This window comes from Balaenoptera borealis (genome assembly GCF_965194805.1).
Source record: "Balaenoptera borealis genome assembly, chromosome: 8".
Lineage (NCBI taxonomy): Eukaryota > Metazoa > Chordata > Mammalia > Artiodactyla > Balaenopteridae > Balaenoptera > Balaenoptera borealis.
In genome coordinates, this window is record NC_138865.1 from 28,370,659 (window position 1) to 28,388,061 (window position 17,403).

Here is a 17,403-nt window from a genome sequence, read left to right on the forward strand (position 1 = left end):
AAAAGGCCACTCAGCCTACTTTAACTGCCCTCTTTGTAAATGGATTATCTTCTGAGATTAGTGGATTGATAAAAGGGCAGAAAATAGGCTGGGAGGCTGTAGGCCTGACTGAACTCCTGACTGTAGCTGAGCATTTTGAAAGGACCTTGGAGCAAGATCACAAACAGAAATCCACCAAGCTCATAGCCTTACAGTTACAACAGCTCTAAGGCAAGAGACACAAAATAACACCTAGGCCTCCCCTCATTATAACCTCCTAGGGGTCCATGATCAATTCGATGACCCAAAGTTGATGTTTCATTTGTAATCAGTGAGGACACTAGAAAAAAAGGTGTCCTCAAAGGTCCTATGCAAACTCTTCACAAATGCTCTCATATCTGTCTTAAAGGGAGGGCCCCCCCCCATGACCCTCTCCCCTAGTTGGCAGAACTCCAGAGGTTCTCTGGTAAACTATTACCAGCAATTACCTTAAACAGCCCAGAGGAAAATAGAATGAAAATTGATGAAAAACTGCCAAATTTTAGTTGATACTGGAGCTATGCTTTCTACGTTAAACCCCACTCTCATATTTTACTTTGAAATCTGCATTAAACCCTAACCCTAACTGTAAACATAATTACCTAACCCTTTAACACCCTAGCCCTAGCCCTAACCAGAGCTGTGCTTTCTACTCTAAATCCCACCCTCAAAGAACAACAGGTCCCTCTGAGTCAAGAGGATGTTTCCATAGTGGGAGTACCTAATAAAGTTCAGAGAGAATTTTTATCTCAACCAAGATTCCTTTTTGCTATGCAATATAGCCCCAGTTAATCTATTCGGTAGAGATCTCTTTTCTAACTTAAAAGGGCCAGTACATTTTGCCTCCAGTGGAGATCTCACCTTAAACTTTCCTGATCAACCTGAACCTGATTATTTATGTTCCTTACAATCTGTCCTGGACATAAAAGAGGAAGTTCAGCAAAAGTTCTCTAATTTGGTGGAGATGCCTGCAAATTTGGGGGCTACTTCTGACAGTGTTAACATCAGAAGAATAAAAAAAATGCAAACCTATAAAGATTCAGATAGATGTAGCTAAACCTCTCCCTAGGTTTCCTCAACAACTATTAAAGCCTGCGGTCATACAAGGTCTCACACCTATTGTAGAAAACTTAATTTCCCGGGAGGGGAGGTAGTCATTCCTGTACTCGTCCCTGCAGCATGCCAATCTTGCCTGGTTGGAAACCTGGCAGGATGGCGATTTGTCCAGGACTTGGGAGCTGTTAATAAAAATAGTTATTCCCTGTTTTCCTGTTGTTCCAAACCTAGCCACCCTTCTGTCACAAGATTCAACTGACTTGGAATGGTGTACTGTTGGAGACCTTTGTTCACCTTCCTTCAGCATCCCGGAGACCCAACAGCCAATATCTATCTGCCTTTACTTGGAACAATCAACAATATACCTGCACTTTTATGCCTCAAGGGTTCACTGGGACCCCTTCTTTTTTCTCCCAAGTACCTCACCAAGATTTAAGTACCCTCTAGTTCCCTGAGAAATCAACCTTTTTACCATATGGAGATAACCTCCTGCTGTACTCAGCTACTGTAAAGATTCCATAAGGCATGCATAAAAGATTCCATTGATTTGCTGCAACAGTTAGCTGAGAAAGAACACAAAGGAAAAATTACAATTATCTCTAGACACTGTTCATTACCTAGGACATAATCTCAGCACTGAAGGAATTCAGCTATCTCCAGAGAGAATTAGGCTGATACAGGAACTTCCTAGACTCACAACTAAGTGCTAGCATTGTGGATTTCTAGGTTTAGCTGGTTATTGCAAGCTCTGGGTTCCAAATTTTTCTCTGTTACCTCTTCCACTCTATGAACTTATTAAAGATTTAGTCCCTGAATCCTTTGCTTGGGAAGATAAACATAAGCAGGCTTTTACAAGGCTAAAACAAGCACTGCAAGAGCTGCCTGCCTTAGGGTTACCCAAATGATCAGGTTCAGGTTGATCCGGAAACTTTAAGGTGAGATCTCCACTGGAGGCAAAATATGTTAGCCCTTTTAAGTTAGCAAAGAGATCTCTACCTAATAGATTAACTTTAGGTTATTCAAAGCCTTTTACTTGATTTGTGCATGAATGGCATAATCAGGCCCCGCGGAACTATGTGAGCATGGTAGTAAACATAGGCCTTTTGCCTATTATAGCATGCAACTTGAGTCAGTTGCTTATGCCTATCTCAGTTGTCTTAAGGTTATAGCCACAACTGCAAATTTAGTGGAAGCCTTGGCAGATTTGACTCTAGAAAATGAAGTTTATTTGCAAACTCCACACATTGTCCACAGTCTTCTTAACTCTGAATTGACAACGTTTCACTGCAAGTGTCACTAGATTCACTTCCTGTGAAATCCTGCTTTCACCACCTAATCTTTATCTTAAACTTTACAACGTTCTCAATCCTGCTACGCTACTACCTCTGTCTCACAAAGGTGAGGACCATGACTGCAAGGTAACAGTGTCCCATGGGAATTCCCTGGTAGGCCATTGCTTAGGACTCCGAGCTTCCACTGCAGGGAGCGTGGGTTCGATCTCTGGTCGAGGAACTAAGATCCCACAAGCCACGTGGCGCAGCCCAAAACAAAAACAAACACAAAACACAAAAACAAAACAAACAAACAGAAAACAATGTCCCATTTTGTGACACCGTGTCCTGAGTAAAGATGTTACCAAGTCCAAGCTTGCTGTGCTTGCCGCACGACAGGCCAATAAGTCGGAGATGAGGTGTTGAGGCAAGGAATATGACTTTATTCGGAAAGCCAGCAGGCCGAGAAGATGGCGGACTAAAGTCTCAAAATAACCAGCTTATCGGGGTTTGGATGCCAGTTTCTTTTATAGCACAGAGATGGGGAGGAGATGAGGAGGTAAAGTAAAAGGGCCATAAGTTTTGCGAATATCCCCTGGAATGGCCAGCCTCAGGGAGGGGATGTGTTAATTTCTTCTTAATTGCAGCCATCCACAGGTGGACAGAGTCTGTATGTTTCCCTGAACAAAAGCACTTTGGTTTAACATTCAGGCAGAGGAACAGGGTTCCCCGAGGCAGGCCATTATGTACAGACAGTATCCTTTTAGTGAACAAAAGCAGCAGAAGGCAAAGGTTAAAGTCAAAGAAAGAGATCCAACGTGTAGTCAGATTTGGCTCCTCCCTGTTCCAATTCCCTACTGTCAATGTCCATTCCACAGTCTTGTGGAAAAAGGGGTGACGGCCCTTCTAATTGCTTCGTCAGATGGAACTTTCCGGGGGTGTCCACCATCAGTGCCAGTGTTCCAAACGTTGTTTGTTTGTTTTTTTTTGTTCCTCTCTGGAAAGTGTCTCCTTTACACCTGTAGCCTTAAAAAAATATTCTCAGCCTAAAAGTTGAGAGTTATGATCTATTTGACAGGAATTTTGAGAGCTCCAAGCCTGGGAAGCAGCATCTCAAGTTAAGGAATTTGGCAGTTTTCTATGTATGGGAAGATGCAAGAGTCTGGGCTCACTGAAATCATTCATTTGATATGTACCTCAGCTACCCGGGGCCTGTATCCTGTATTCTCATATCCTGAGTTTCGTCAGGGCTCACCGGCTCACGTTGGAGGGCTGCAATCGCTAATGACTGATGTGTCAGGCAATATTCCATTTCTCAGATCCTCTTGTCTTGGTCAGGATTTTGACCAATATTTGGGAGACATTTCAGGATCAAATTTTGTCCCACGGTGCTGGGAGGCTTATCCCAGGTCAGGGGAGAATTCTTGATATGCCACTCCAGGTGCTAGTTTTTGGACTAGGCCCTATTGATAATTAAAGATCCTCTGGATCCTCTATCTAATTATGATCCAGGAGACATTTTCCCTTGTTGCTTCCTCCCATACCTAGAATCACACTATTACAATTATTTTATGTTATAAATGTGATCTATTTCCTCAAGATGTTTAGCCATAGAAGTATTGTTGGAGGCCTGGTTACATACTGGGTACTGTAAGAGACACCAATCTTATAAAATAGACAGGATATAAGTAATGCAGCTAGTAACGTTAACAAAGACACAGTGCAGCAGGGAGACACAAAGAGCAAACAATCTGGAAACAAAGAACAATGATCAGTATAACTACTTGTAATCCAATTGCAATAGCGAGCGACCAGAGGTACCATAACTGAGTTAGTGAGCCATCCGCTGTTTCAGTGTACCAGCAGTGCATACTTAGACATGCACGGCTTCATCTTTGAGACAAGCATACGCTACTGGCAGGATCAACCAGGTAGAGAGAAAAAGATAAATGTTTCAATTCTGCTTACAAGGGTATAATTTAACAAATTACTGTAAGTCATAATTAGTTTAAGGGGAGACTTTTGCTTACACCTGGAAAACACAGATTTAAAACAGGCATTTTTCAGATAGAAACCATAAAAATTATAACCATAGTCACCAGTTTACCCAGTTATGTGCAACTAATCGTTTTTGTTAACAGCTTTATGAAGCCATCAGGTTTCCCATTAGAATTCTTCAAGATCTTACCCAGTTCACCTTTATGGTCTGAAAACCAGAAACTTGTATTTATCCGAAGGTCCCTTCTATAAATCTTCTTGAAGAGGAAGCATTTTTGCAAAGGCATCAGAGTGAAACCATAACTGTGTACAATGACGAAAGACTTAAGAAGGCACTTTTTTTTGGGGAGGGGGGGTGTAATTCAGATTTTATTGCTTATTATGTCATTCCATACAACTTTAGGTAAACACGTTGAGAAAATATACTGGGAGTATTAAACAGATGATGGCAATATTGATGAAAATGTTCAAGTGTTTTACACAAGGTAGTTAAGAGGCACCGCTGCCACCATCATCCCCCCCCCCCGAAATTTGTACATTTCGTGTAAAAAGAGTAAAAATAGTTCATTGGCATTTAACTAGCATTATTCCTTGTAATCTATGAACCACTATATGCCTGAATAATTTCAGAATCTTCAGAGCAAAACAAAGCATTTTCTTCCACTAGCAGACATAGCAGTTTCAGTTTCTTTAAAAAACAAGCAAACAAATCAGCACAACAAAATCTATACACACAACCCCAAAACAAAAAAGTTAGCATATTCCAGTGGTCCGGAATTTTGACGTTTCTATCGCATTAATTCAAGAAATAAAATGTGATTCAGCATTTAAAAATGAGACAAGCTTCTTCACCATAGTTATACTTACTTTATAATTGAAACGATTTAACTGAAGCCAATGTTAACCCAGCAAAAACCATGGCTATAACTCAAACTGCTCTTTTGATAAAGAAACTTCTTTAAAAGTTAACTATTCTTTAAAAATTCAGACCCGAGCTGCACAGGTGTAATTGAGGAACCAACAACTGACTCTTCCAGAAACCACAGCAGGAGTTCTAAGTGTTTTTGAAGCTGGGGAGTATATACAGAATCACTGTAAACGGCACATACGCATCAGTAACTTCCTGCTAAAACAGCATTCGAAAGACTTCTATGTCTATTTTTACAAAGATGAGTGGGCTGAGACATACATTTGGCTACTTGAAAAGAAACAAAGAGAAGGGACGTTTAAATCTGATTACGATGCAGTTGACAAAGTAACGTGGTTACTGCGGTGACATGCAACACTTTCCGATAATAAAGAGAATTCTGACTGGTAACATTTTACCAGGACATACCAAATTTTAGGAACTCCATATAATCTGTAGAATACCTGTATCATTTGGCATACAATGTAACCTAAGAAGATTTATTGCTTATTTGACAACACTTCCCGTGTAATTCAACATACCAAGTCAACCGAATTAGTTAATATCTCTCTTTGGGATGTTTCAGGGGCCCTTTGAAGCACCCCAAAGTTAGCTAGAGCTCAAAGGAACTTCATTATAATTTGATTTGGGAAGTTTTGTCCGAAAAATAAGAAAAGGGTTTAAAACAGTCAGGATCACATGTCACTGTGAAACAATAGTTATTCAGTTAGCCAAAGTAACAATAAAAGATTTCAAAGGCAAGTACAGAACAGATCTCTGAAAAGGTAGAAAAACTTAAAATCTGGCATCAAAGGCAGTCCAAAATCTTAAAAAACCTTGTCTTCTTAACAGAGAGAAAAGCGAAATTCAAGTTTTGCACAAGCTTACTTTTAAAATTTATTGACTCAATTAAACTTATTTTAAACTTAGTCAATCCTGACCACGTACAGAACTCTTTTTTTCAGGGTCCACTTTCCATAAACCTTCTGTCACTTATTTTAGCACAATTCTGACTTTCAAGTGGTCAAATATCTGGAGAGACTAATTTTAGATAGACCTTCCTAAAAGATAAGTATTTTAAAAAGTTCACCTAAAGCTCTTATTTCATTTGCATTTTCTTTCCTTAAAAGTTTCTTCACATCAGGTTATTTCCTTGCTGACAAATTTGCAATAGATATAACAAGATTTTATTTAGCCTATATTAAACCTAGGCACAATAAAAGTATTATACTTAATGTTGATGACTCTAACAGCATGTCTATATTAATTAGATCAACAAACGACCGTTAGTACCAGGTCTTAATTAATACTGACTATTTCCCAGTTCACATGAACCTGAAGCTCATTTAGCTCAATTTCTCTTGTATTTAGAATAGTTTGGTTTGTAAGTGCTCACTTTTCTTTAAGCCAATTAAATAGAGCTCATCCACAAATCAACCTCAGCAATGTTATCCAAAGACAAAGACACATACAAGGACACAAACATACAGAGACGTCATAGTTGTCCAAATTCCATAGTTGTCCAAAATTTCCAAATTTCAGCAGGGAGTCAGGTACAGCCATGTGAAACCCCTCAGTTTACAAAAAGAGGTTGGATTCAAATTAGGTTTCTGACAGATGGAAAAAATCAAACTCACTTGTCTAGATGGCTGAATTTTTACAGAAAAGACACTTAGGTTTTTTATTTATCCTTGATAAGTCAATTTCTAAATTACTTTACCCTCTTTTAAAAAGATGCATTTTAAAAAGATGGCAGAGATGAGGGTTCTGGAGAAGACCAGAAAGGACGTTTGCATCTCAAAGATACAGGCAAGTTTTTCCTAGGATGACTTTGTTTCCCCTTTGTTTAATATTTCCAAGCCTCTTAAGATAAACAGGGAGGGTTTGGGGAGTGGTATCTATTGGAGAGTCAATCAACTCGTTCCCCACTGTCAAAGTTCCCTGGGGCTCCTGTGGGGAAATTAGAATGGGGCGCCTCAAGTCCAAGGGCGTCGCCTGGCCTCTTATAGGTTGTCAGCACAAGGGAAATTGCCCTGCTGTGGAAGTGGCTCCCGGTCCAAATTGGGTGGCCTGTGGAGTCTTAGATGGTGATACTAAATCCGGCTCCTGTGCTCTGGGGGTTAACACAGAAACTTCTATTTGATCCCCGTGGGTAGGGGAAACAGGAGGTGGTGAATATGATGGCGGCATGGGGGGAGGGTGGGCAGTTGGAACAACTGCCGGTGCAGCTTGCTGTTTTGCAAAACACTTGTAACTGCGGGATCCTATAAAAGTTGAGTGAGCCATTCAGGGCTACCGCCCTTCTGATCCTGTATTTTGGGTCCGCACCCTATTACAATAGTATATCATGTGTTTCTTAGTCATAGGCTCAGGGCTATGTTTCACCCATTTATCTAATATAGGCCCCAAAGGGCTCTCCTTCAGGGTAGATGGAGTATTTCCCATTGTGTACACCAAAACGCAAAAGACGCAAGCAAACTCTGGCATCAGTGCACACCAAACCAAGACCAAAACCAACGAACCAGTTCCCAAATCGGTTCTGAGGGGGTGTAGTGGTGTAGAGAGCAGCCGTCTGGTCCAGAAGTCCACAGGCAGCTAGGAGGAGCTGTGTTAGTCCAAAGGCTCCGGGACACATAGTCCATTCTCAGCCCAGAAGGAGCAGCCAGGGGGAACCAGTGGGAGGGCTTGACTAACTGACCTTTGTGCCTGCTATAAAGCTTATTGTTTAGCTCTTCGCCAGTAAAATATGGAGGGTTTGTACGTGGCTGCATAAATGGGTCTACGAATGATGGACAAGTGTGGTATTTGTTGCCTCCGGAGTGTGAAGAGACCTAAGTAAGACGAGTTGGGCTTGCTAGAGTGTGTTGGGGGGCTGAATAGTTAACAGCTGAGGTTTAGCTGCAAGAGGAATTTCCTGGCTTTTAGAGGATCAGTTAATGCCCAGAAATGTAATAGTTGTGGAGAGCCCTTGAATTTTCTGTGGGGCAGTAGCCCACCTAGATGTTATAGATGGGTCACCAACCATGTTAGGGCCTCGTGCACCAATCTCCTGAGGGGCTCTGGATTAGAACATCAGTATAGTGCCAGACGGTGCAAGGGGACACCAGGTCTTGCCAGCAAAGACTGTGGGCAATAGCTGGGCTGTTAAGATAGCCAGTAGGCAGACAGGTTAAAACACACTGGGTGCCTTCTGCAGTAAAAGTAGACTGCAGCTGGGACTCCTCAATAACTGGTACTGAATAGAACATAATAGCTAGATTGTCACAGCAAAGTAATTCCCTGGAGCCCTTTGGATATCCTTAATTACCTGGACAGTGTTGGAAATGGGAGCCTTAATAGTGGGGATCAGCATTGATATTTCCGTAGTTGCTTATAAGGCGCCACTCATTAATAGCAGGCTTTAATAGCAGCCAAATGGGGGAATTGAAAAGGAGAAATGGTGTGTTTAATGACTTCTTCTTGTCCTAAATTTTGAATTTTGGGCTGCAATCCCACAGCCCCCTGTCATACATGTTATTGGGGGATATTTGCTGTCTTAGGTGGCAGTCGTATGGGCTCCCAATATTCAGCTTCCACCAGGAAGACCAGGGATTTGGGTTTGTTCCAAATGGCGTTGCGGTACATCAGGGCATCCGTAGCTGTACCGGGAAAGGGTAGGGCCAAAGGGGCTACCACCACTACAAGATTTTTAATAAAGATTGTTTCAGTAGTGACAGTCAATGGGAGCTGAATGCTTTCCACTCCCCTGACTATTATGCGTTGTAATCTAATGTGTGGCCCTTGCTTATAATTGAAGGGTTTCCCAGGAAGCACTGTAATTTGAGCTCCAGGTGTCAATGAGAGCCATAAGAAAAGTTGTTTATGTGTGTCCCAAGGATAATTAGAGAAGTATATGGGCAGTTGTCCCAGAGGAGGGCCATGCTCCAGGGATCTGCCAGGTCCCTAAGGCAGAGGCCTTGGCAGAGGTCAGGGTACAGGATTCGGAGAGGTGACAGCTGCCCATCACTCCAGTCTGCTGAAGAGTCTGTAACGCCTGAGCAAAAATTTCTACCTTGTGCTTGGGCTGTCCCAGGGTTACGTCATTAGGGACCCCGATCTCCAGAGCTGCCAATACAGGGAGGTCTGTTAGTCATGTCATGAAGGATGGAGCTGTGTGAAAGCACCACCCCTTGGTGGAGACCAGTAAGGGTCCCAGAAGTCCCTCTATCCCTTAAGGGTCCTCTGTTGGGTTCCTGGCCGATGGGGCAGCGGGGCCCATGTGCCTTTACTGGCAAGTGAGATTTGGGGCTTCAGAAAAATTATCTTTCTCATATCTAGCTACAACATGGATGCAGTCCAATGCCTGTTGTACTGTATCTGAAGTTTCTTTGAATTGTAACAGCATGGCTTTATAATTAGGGGGAACACAGTTCTCCCCCTTCCCTTGGAGAAATGTTTTCTAGAAAAATTTGCATTTCTATCATGGTGTAGTTACATGTCTCTGTTTCTTGTTCATGCTGGTCATCCGATGTTTTGGTGCAGTGGATGGTGACAGGGAATACCTGGGAGGGAGTTTTCCTCTTCCCTGACTCATATGCTGCCACTTCCCGTTTAGGGTGTCCCAGTCAGCCTCGGTGGGGTCAAGGGATGATTTGCAACAGCAGCAAGAATTGCAGCAACATAGGAGGCACTTACCTCAGCGGCATTTGCCCGCTCGGGGTGCCATGATGCCCCCGGTAGAGCTGCCTCTGTCATGGGTTAGGGCTGTGTGGGGAACTCATGGATGTATGTTTGGGGTATAGGACGGTTTGGGGTAATAGTAAAGCTGTGTAGAGACTGTGTATGTGTGATCTGGGGAGAGATGAGGGGCCTGAGTGCCTTTATGAGTGTACGGTTGGTGTAGCATGGTGCGGCTGGGTGGTGGGGCTGGTTCTGGGTGTTTTGAGGCTCTGTGTGCAGGCATTTGAGAAGAGGTAAGGGTATGCATTTTAATGTTTTGTGTGTTGGATCTGTGTGTATTCAGAGTATAGGGGTTATACATATGCTCATCCTGTAGGGTAAGAGTTTAGGGAGTGTATTTTTGGTGTGGAGGAATTTGCAGAGACTGGGGTTGTCAGTGTAAATTGGGGTTGCTAGCTGTGTGTGTATAATCAGGGGATGTGACAGAGGCTGTTTATAGTATCTCAAGAGGGAGATGGGTGTATGTTTGTATTGGGGATGTGAGTTCATCATGTGTTGTGGGGGGACTATTTAGGAGAAGGTTGGAAACATTGTGTCTCTCTGATGGTATTTTGTGTTTGTCTCAGCTTCTGAGGCATTGTACATACGTGGATGTTCACAGCTGTGGGGGGACTGTATGTGTTATATTTGGATTTGGGGGGTTGTGTCTTATATTAAGAAGTATGTGAGTTTGGTTTGAATGTATTTGGCTATTGTTGAAGGGTTTGTGTGTTTGCACTGGGGGGTTATATGGGGTTGGGTGGATTTTTGTGAGATATGAGGATTTAGGTGTTTGATTATCAGGGGCCGTTGGGGGTGTGTTTTTGTATTCAAGTCTGTGGCTGTGATTTTATTGGGGTTTGTAGTGCATGTATACTGGAGCAGGAGGGTTCTGGGCACACAGGCATCTGCTTATAGGTAGGGAGTTTGTGTGTTTGAGGATGTTTGGAGCTCTGTGGGGCTGTGTGATGGTGGCACAGGCGACTGTGGGCAGGTGGAGTGTGTGTTGGGCTGGAAGGGAAACTCGAGGGCATGTTGGTGACTGTGAGGCGCCCATGTGAACTCCCACGTGGACTGACCTTTGTTCCTTCTGATCTTCTATGGCTTGTACCCATCCTGATCTTCTGTGGCAGCTACTCCCCTGGAATGGTCAGCAATACTCTGCTCATTCTTAGCCAGATGAGTCAGGAAATGTCACTTCCTCTGGCAGCTGGATGTGTCTCTTGCAAGTGAGTGGTCCTGGAGTCCAGGGTGCAGGACTGGTGGACAGATGCAGAGTGAGGCTGATTCCCATTCCCCCATGAGCCCTCTCCTCAGTGAGGTGGCCAGGAGGTCAGGGCTGTATCTCCAGAGGGTCAGACATGACCAGTCCCCTCTAGAATGTGCTGGAGGGGCCAACTCATTGAATGGACCCTGCCAAGAGATAAACAGACCCCGAGGACAATTCCTAAGGGAGAAATCTATACCTACCCATCTTCCACGTTCTCCTTTGGATGGCCTCTACCACAAGGTAAAAGCTAAGCCCCCTCACACGGCCCTTCTTTCTTGGCCTGGTCTTACTGACCGGCCAGTCTCTCCCCACATCCTGGCTCACTCTGGGCCCTCTGGTGATACCAGCATGAGACCCCCTGCATGTCAGTTCTCACCTCCTTGCCTTGGCCCATGCTGCCCTTGCTGGTTTTCCTGCTCTTCCTCCCCCAAGGCCGTGAGTCACTTTCTCCAGGTGGGAAGGATCCACTGAAAATGCAAATTTGGGTAACTACTGCATCACCTGAGTCTCTAGCACGTGCCAGGCACTATGACGCTTGCCAAATCCATAAAAACCCCACAAAGCGGATGTGCTATTAGTTGCACTTTGCAGGTGATGAAGCTGAGGTTCAGAGGTGAGCAACCATGACCAAGTACCCTGTATGTACCAGAATATCAATCAGACTGGTCAACGTATCCAATGAAGCCAAATATTAGTCTGATCAGGACGCCTAGATGCCAGGCTGTAAAGGCGCAAAATATGTCCCAGCAAGAGAAGGAGCAGTGCCAAGTACCCCAGCAAAGAAGCAGAGTTCATATCCTGCTTTCTTAATCAAAATAGCTGCAGATCAACCCACAGTTTCCTAGTCTGTTAATAGGAGGAAAATACCAATGTGCGTTGTCCTATAAAACTACCTTAAAATAATATGTATGATCCCGAGTGCTTTGGTAATGACCCCAAATCATCATCATGAAGTTGGGATACTTCTTCAAACACTGCAAGTCTTACACACTGGCATATAGAATCTGTCAAGTCAGTTCTTTGGGTAATGATGGTAGATAGAAGTGGCCCAGAAGGACAGAAGACAGAAAATAGAGCAGAAACTATTTGTCCAGAGGTGGCAATGAGTCATAGCCAAGGTTCAAGCATTACTAGGGAGGTGGTGAAAATAGTAATGGGCATAGAGTGTAATAAGTCAAGGATATCTAATGTAGTTTCCAATGAAAGTTTGTGAAAGACATATAACTAAAAAGATAATAGACTGGGAGGTGAAACAGTACAAAACATTTGATATATTTTTTACAAGGATAAAAGAAGATAGAAATGAACATTAAAGAAGTAGATCAAATAGAAAAACTGTAAGATGGTAATAACCTCACAATATGATGAGGCAACTTAGATTTATTTTGTTTAAATAAATTGGTAGCCTATATTTAGAGTAGTTTTAAGTTTAAAGAGAATTTGAGCAGAGTATAGAGTTCCCATACACCCCCTCACATCTATTCCCCAAACCAAAGTTTCCCCTATTATTAACGTCTTGCATTAGTGTGGGGCATTTTTTACAAGTGATGAGCCAAAGTTCATACATTCCTATTAACTAATATCCATAGTTTACATTACAGTTTACTCTGTTGCATATCTTATGGGTTTTGACGAATGTATGACAAGCATTGACCATTACAGTATCATACAGAATAGTTTAAGTGCCCTACCTTTTCCAGGATGTCATATAGCTGAAATCATACAGTATGTATCCATTTCAGTTTGGCCTCTTTCATTTAGCAATATGTGTTTAGGGTTCCTCCATGTCTCTTCCATTTAGTACTCTTATAGCTCAAGCTGCCATAACATAATACTATAGGCTTGGTGACTTTAACAACTCACAGTTCTAGAGGCTTGGAAGTCTAAGATCACGGTGCTGGCCAATTCAGTGCCTGGTGAGGGCTCTCTTCCTGGCTTGCAGACAACTGTCTTTTCACTGTGTCCTCACATGGTGGAGAGAGACAGAAAAATCTCTCTGGTTTCCTCTTACAGGGGCACTAATAGAGCCTAATCCTCATGACATCATTTAATCTAATTACCTGCCAAAGGCCTCATCTCCAAATACCATCACTTTGTTAGAGCTTGAATATATGAATTTTGTGGGGACAGAATTCAGTTGATAGCCTCATTCTTCTAACAGTATAAAATATGACGAATAAAGAAAGCTCATCATTAAATTATCTCTTTTCTAGAGTTTCTGTCCCCATGTAGTTATCAACTCCTGGGTAAGATAGCCTAGGAAAGCAAAATTTTAAAAAACACATGAACAAGTTTTTTTGAATCTCAAAATGATTTGAAGGCAAGAAACAGTGTTTGAGAGAAAATTGGGGAACCTTACTTGCATAAGAAAAGGTGATATTCCTGTTCAGAGTTGAATGCCATTTTGGAGCCAGTCAAGCCAGGCTGAGGAAGCACATTCTAAGCAGAAGCAATAAAAATTGTGTGCAAAGAGCCAGGCTTGTTCTAGAAATTAAACAAGCCCCACTGTGACTGTGGAAGAGTGAATGAAGGGATGAGAAGCAGGATAGGTGAATGGAAACTAGGTTACAGAGGCCTATGAGTACAGATGGGCATATGCATGTAAGAACACTACTCATGGCAGGGAAAGAACCACCTGGATGTATCAGAAGGAACAAGTTCTTAACACTCACAAAGGGAAAAAAAAAAAAGAAAGCCTCGTCTTCCCAGCTAGAATGGAAAACTGTTTAATACATGAGTATTCAGAATAGTTTTCAATCCTGAAATGTGGGGAAAAACTTAACATGGTCTAAACATTACTTGGGTTCCACCTAAAAAGCTTAAAAGCAAGACTCAGAAGGATAAAATTATTTTTAAGTAATTTAACTGCATCCCAGAACAAAGTTCAAGAATATGTACAGAAACACTAAAATATTTAGCACCAGAAAAGGAAAATCTACAGTGACTGTCATCCAATAAAAAAATTACCAGATATATCAAGAAGCAGGAATATAGAACCACAATGAAGGGGAAAAAAAACCTAATTAAAACTGACCCAGAAATAGAAAAATTAAAGCATTAGTAGACAACAAAACTAAAGTAGATATTATAATTATATTTCATATTTTCAAGAAGCTACAGGAGGGATTGGACATGTAAAGGAAGGTATTTTTAAAAAAGCACATCAAAATTTTAGAGATTAAAACTAAAATAGCTGAGATTAAAAGTACATTGGATAGAATTAACTGTAGATTAGACATTGCAGAAAAGAATTAGTTAAAAAAAAAAAGAATTAGTTAACTGAACAAAAAGCAATATACATTATTCAAAATAAACACACAAAGAAAAGAAAAAAAACTTTAAAAAGATATGAATATCAAGAGAATGGGAAGTCAAGTCATAGATGGGGAGAAAAAATTTGTAAAAGACAAATCAGATAAAGGATTGGTATGAAAATATACAAAGAACACTTACTGCTTACCACTAAAAAAAGAGGACAACCTGATTAAAAGTGGACAAAAAACCTAAACTGACACCTCAGTAAAGAAGATATAAAATATCAAATAGGCATATGAAAAGATGCTCAACACCTTATGTGTTTGGAGAACTGTAAATTAAAACAACAATGAGAAACCACTATGCAGCTATGAAGAGGACAAAAATTCAGAACACTGACAACACCAAATGCTGGTGAGGATGCAGAGCAATAGGAACCCTCATGATCGCTGTAGGGAATGCAAAATGGTACAGACTCTTTGGAAGACAGTTTGGCAGTTTAATAAAAGAGTAAATATACATTTACCATAAAATGCAGCAATCAAGCTCTTTGGTATATACCCCAAAGAGCTGAAAATTTACGTCCATACAAAAGCCTGCACATGAATGATTGTGGCAGCTTTGTTCATAATTGCCAAAAATTAGAGGCAACCAAGGTGCCCTTCCATAGATGGATGGATGGATTAAAAACAAACAAACAAACAAACAAACAAAAACCTGTTCCACATTCATACAACGGAATATTATTCAGCACTAAAAGGAAATAAACTACCCATGAAAAGACATGGAGGAACTTAAATGCATATTACTAGGTGAAATAAACCAATCTGAAAGGGCTACGTACTGTATAATTCTTAACTATATGATATTTTAGAAGGCAAAGCTATGGAGACCGTAAAAAGATCAGTGGTTGTTGGGGGTTTGGGAGGAGGAAGGGAAGAGTAGGTTGAATAGGTGGAACACAGGGGATTCTTAGGTCAGTAAAAGTATTCTGTGTGATATTACAGTGGTGGATACATGTTGTATTAGTCAGAATTCTCCAAAGAAGCAGAACCTATAGAATACATGCATGTGTTTGTAACAGGGAATTAGCTCTTATGATAATGGAAGCTGAGAAATCCCACAGTCTGCCATCTGTAAGCTGGAGACCCCAGAAAGCTAGTGATATAATTCAATCCTAGTCCAATGGCCTGAGAACCAGGGGAGGTGGTGATATAAATTCCAGTCTGAGGTCAGGAGAAGATGAACTATCTCACCTCACACCATGAGGCAGGAAAAAGGGGCAAATTCTTCCTTCCCCCAGCTCTTGTTCTATTCAAGCCCTCAACAGACTGGATGATGTCCACCCACATTGGGGGGGGGGCAATCAACTTACTGAGTCCACCAATTTCAATGCTAATTTCACCTGGAAATTCCCTCACAAAATATACCCAGAAATAATTGTTAATCTGGGTCCCCCATAGCCAGTTAAGTTGACACATGAAACTAATCATCACAAGTCGACCCTGTGTCAACATGACACCCATATGCATCTCCTCAAATCTTACTTAATCCCCAAATAAGACAATAACAAGGTCTTAATTCCACTTAATATGATACAACAATTCTGAGTCCAATCAAAATACACTAACCCTATCCCCAGAAGAGGAGGTAAATCCTTGTGATATAACTTAAAGTACTATAATGTAAAATTAAGAGTACTTACATATTATGATATAAAATCAATACAACTCATGTTACATAATAAGGGAATATGAGAGAGAAAAAACAAATACACACTTAACACAAATATATTCATAGCAAAAAAAAATGGTGTACTCATGACAATTACAGTCCTGGTTTCTGTAAGTGGTCAGTTATAGCTGGTCTTTGTAACTACTTTCTTCTACCCATTCTGTATTCTTTCTATCTTCAGCAAGCACCTCAGCAGATCGTGGTTCTTCCCTGGTGGGTGACCAAATCCTTCCTTCTTGAATAGTCTGGGTCATTAGTAGCCCTGCCTAGACTGGGTTGTTGTAGTTTTCCACTGAGTTTAATCAAAGAACATGGTAATACTAAGGGATGCCTTAAGCGATCTACTATATCCAGATACACTTTTCCTTACTTCCGTGTGGAAGAGTAGTCCGCAAGTAGTATCCTTGTATCAACAAACACTTTCCTTTCCTTCTTTGTCTGTTGATTCAGAGGCATGAGGAGCCCAAGGTAGCTGGGTGTTAGTCTTAACTCCCAGTTCTTTGGAATCATTGCTGTGTCTCCTGGTAGAAGCATTTTCCCCTTTGGAACTCAGACCAGCAGAGCATAAGGTCACAGGAACAAAAAGCAAAAATTTGATAGTGGGTCACTAGGGATAATACTGAAGAGTTGAAAATAACTCTTCTCATTTTTGTCCCTTAAAATTCCTGGACCCGAGAATCCTGGCTATGGAAGAAAGAGGACCATATATTGGACTCCAATTCAGAGCATATACAACCCTCTGGAGAACCTTGCCCTGGGACAAGCAGAGGTATTGTCACATAGCCAGCCCTGTAACTGAGTCTTCAGAAGGCCATTCCACCATTCTATCCAGCCTGCTGCTTCAGGTAAGACTAGTGAATTCCAAGGGCCCATTGCCTCACTTCATCTGCTGTGAAATGTATTCCTTGATCTTGAGCAATGCTTGCAGAATCCCATGACAATGATAAGTCATTCTGTAAGATCATGGATGGTAGTTACGCAGAAGTGACGTATGCAGGAAAGGCAAATCTGTACCCAGAGCAAATGTCTATTCCAATAAGAACAAAATACTGCCCCTTGCACAATGAAAGCTGTCCAGTGTCATCAGTCTGCCACTGACTAGCTGGCTGATCACCCGGGGAATAACACCATATTGAGGGCCCACTGTTGGTCTCTGCTGCTGGTTGATTCTTTTTGATTGGGAATTCAGTAGTGGC

At 41.7% G+C, this 17,403-nt stretch overlaps 1 protein-coding gene across 7 annotated transcripts in view; it reads left to right on the forward strand.

The window, feature by feature from the left end:
• Positions 1-15,214: 15,214 nt before the first annotated feature.
• The window catches only part of LOC309632918 (uncharacterized protein), a gene marked incomplete at its 5' end in the record, with an annotated part of 247,570 nt that continues 245,381 nt past the window's right edge, over positions 15,215-17,403 (forward strand). For 6 of the 7 annotated variants that reach the window (XR_014247125.1, XR_014247126.1, XR_014247127.1 and 3 more), the window contains one exon: positions 15,215-17,052. Coding sequence is in view for 1 of the 7 variants with exons in the window: in XM_082400990.1 (XP_082257116.1) it covers positions 16,894-17,052 (159 nt within the window). The remainder of the gene's footprint in view (positions 17,053-17,403) is intronic. The other variant, XR_014247130.1, reaches the window with a different exon arrangement.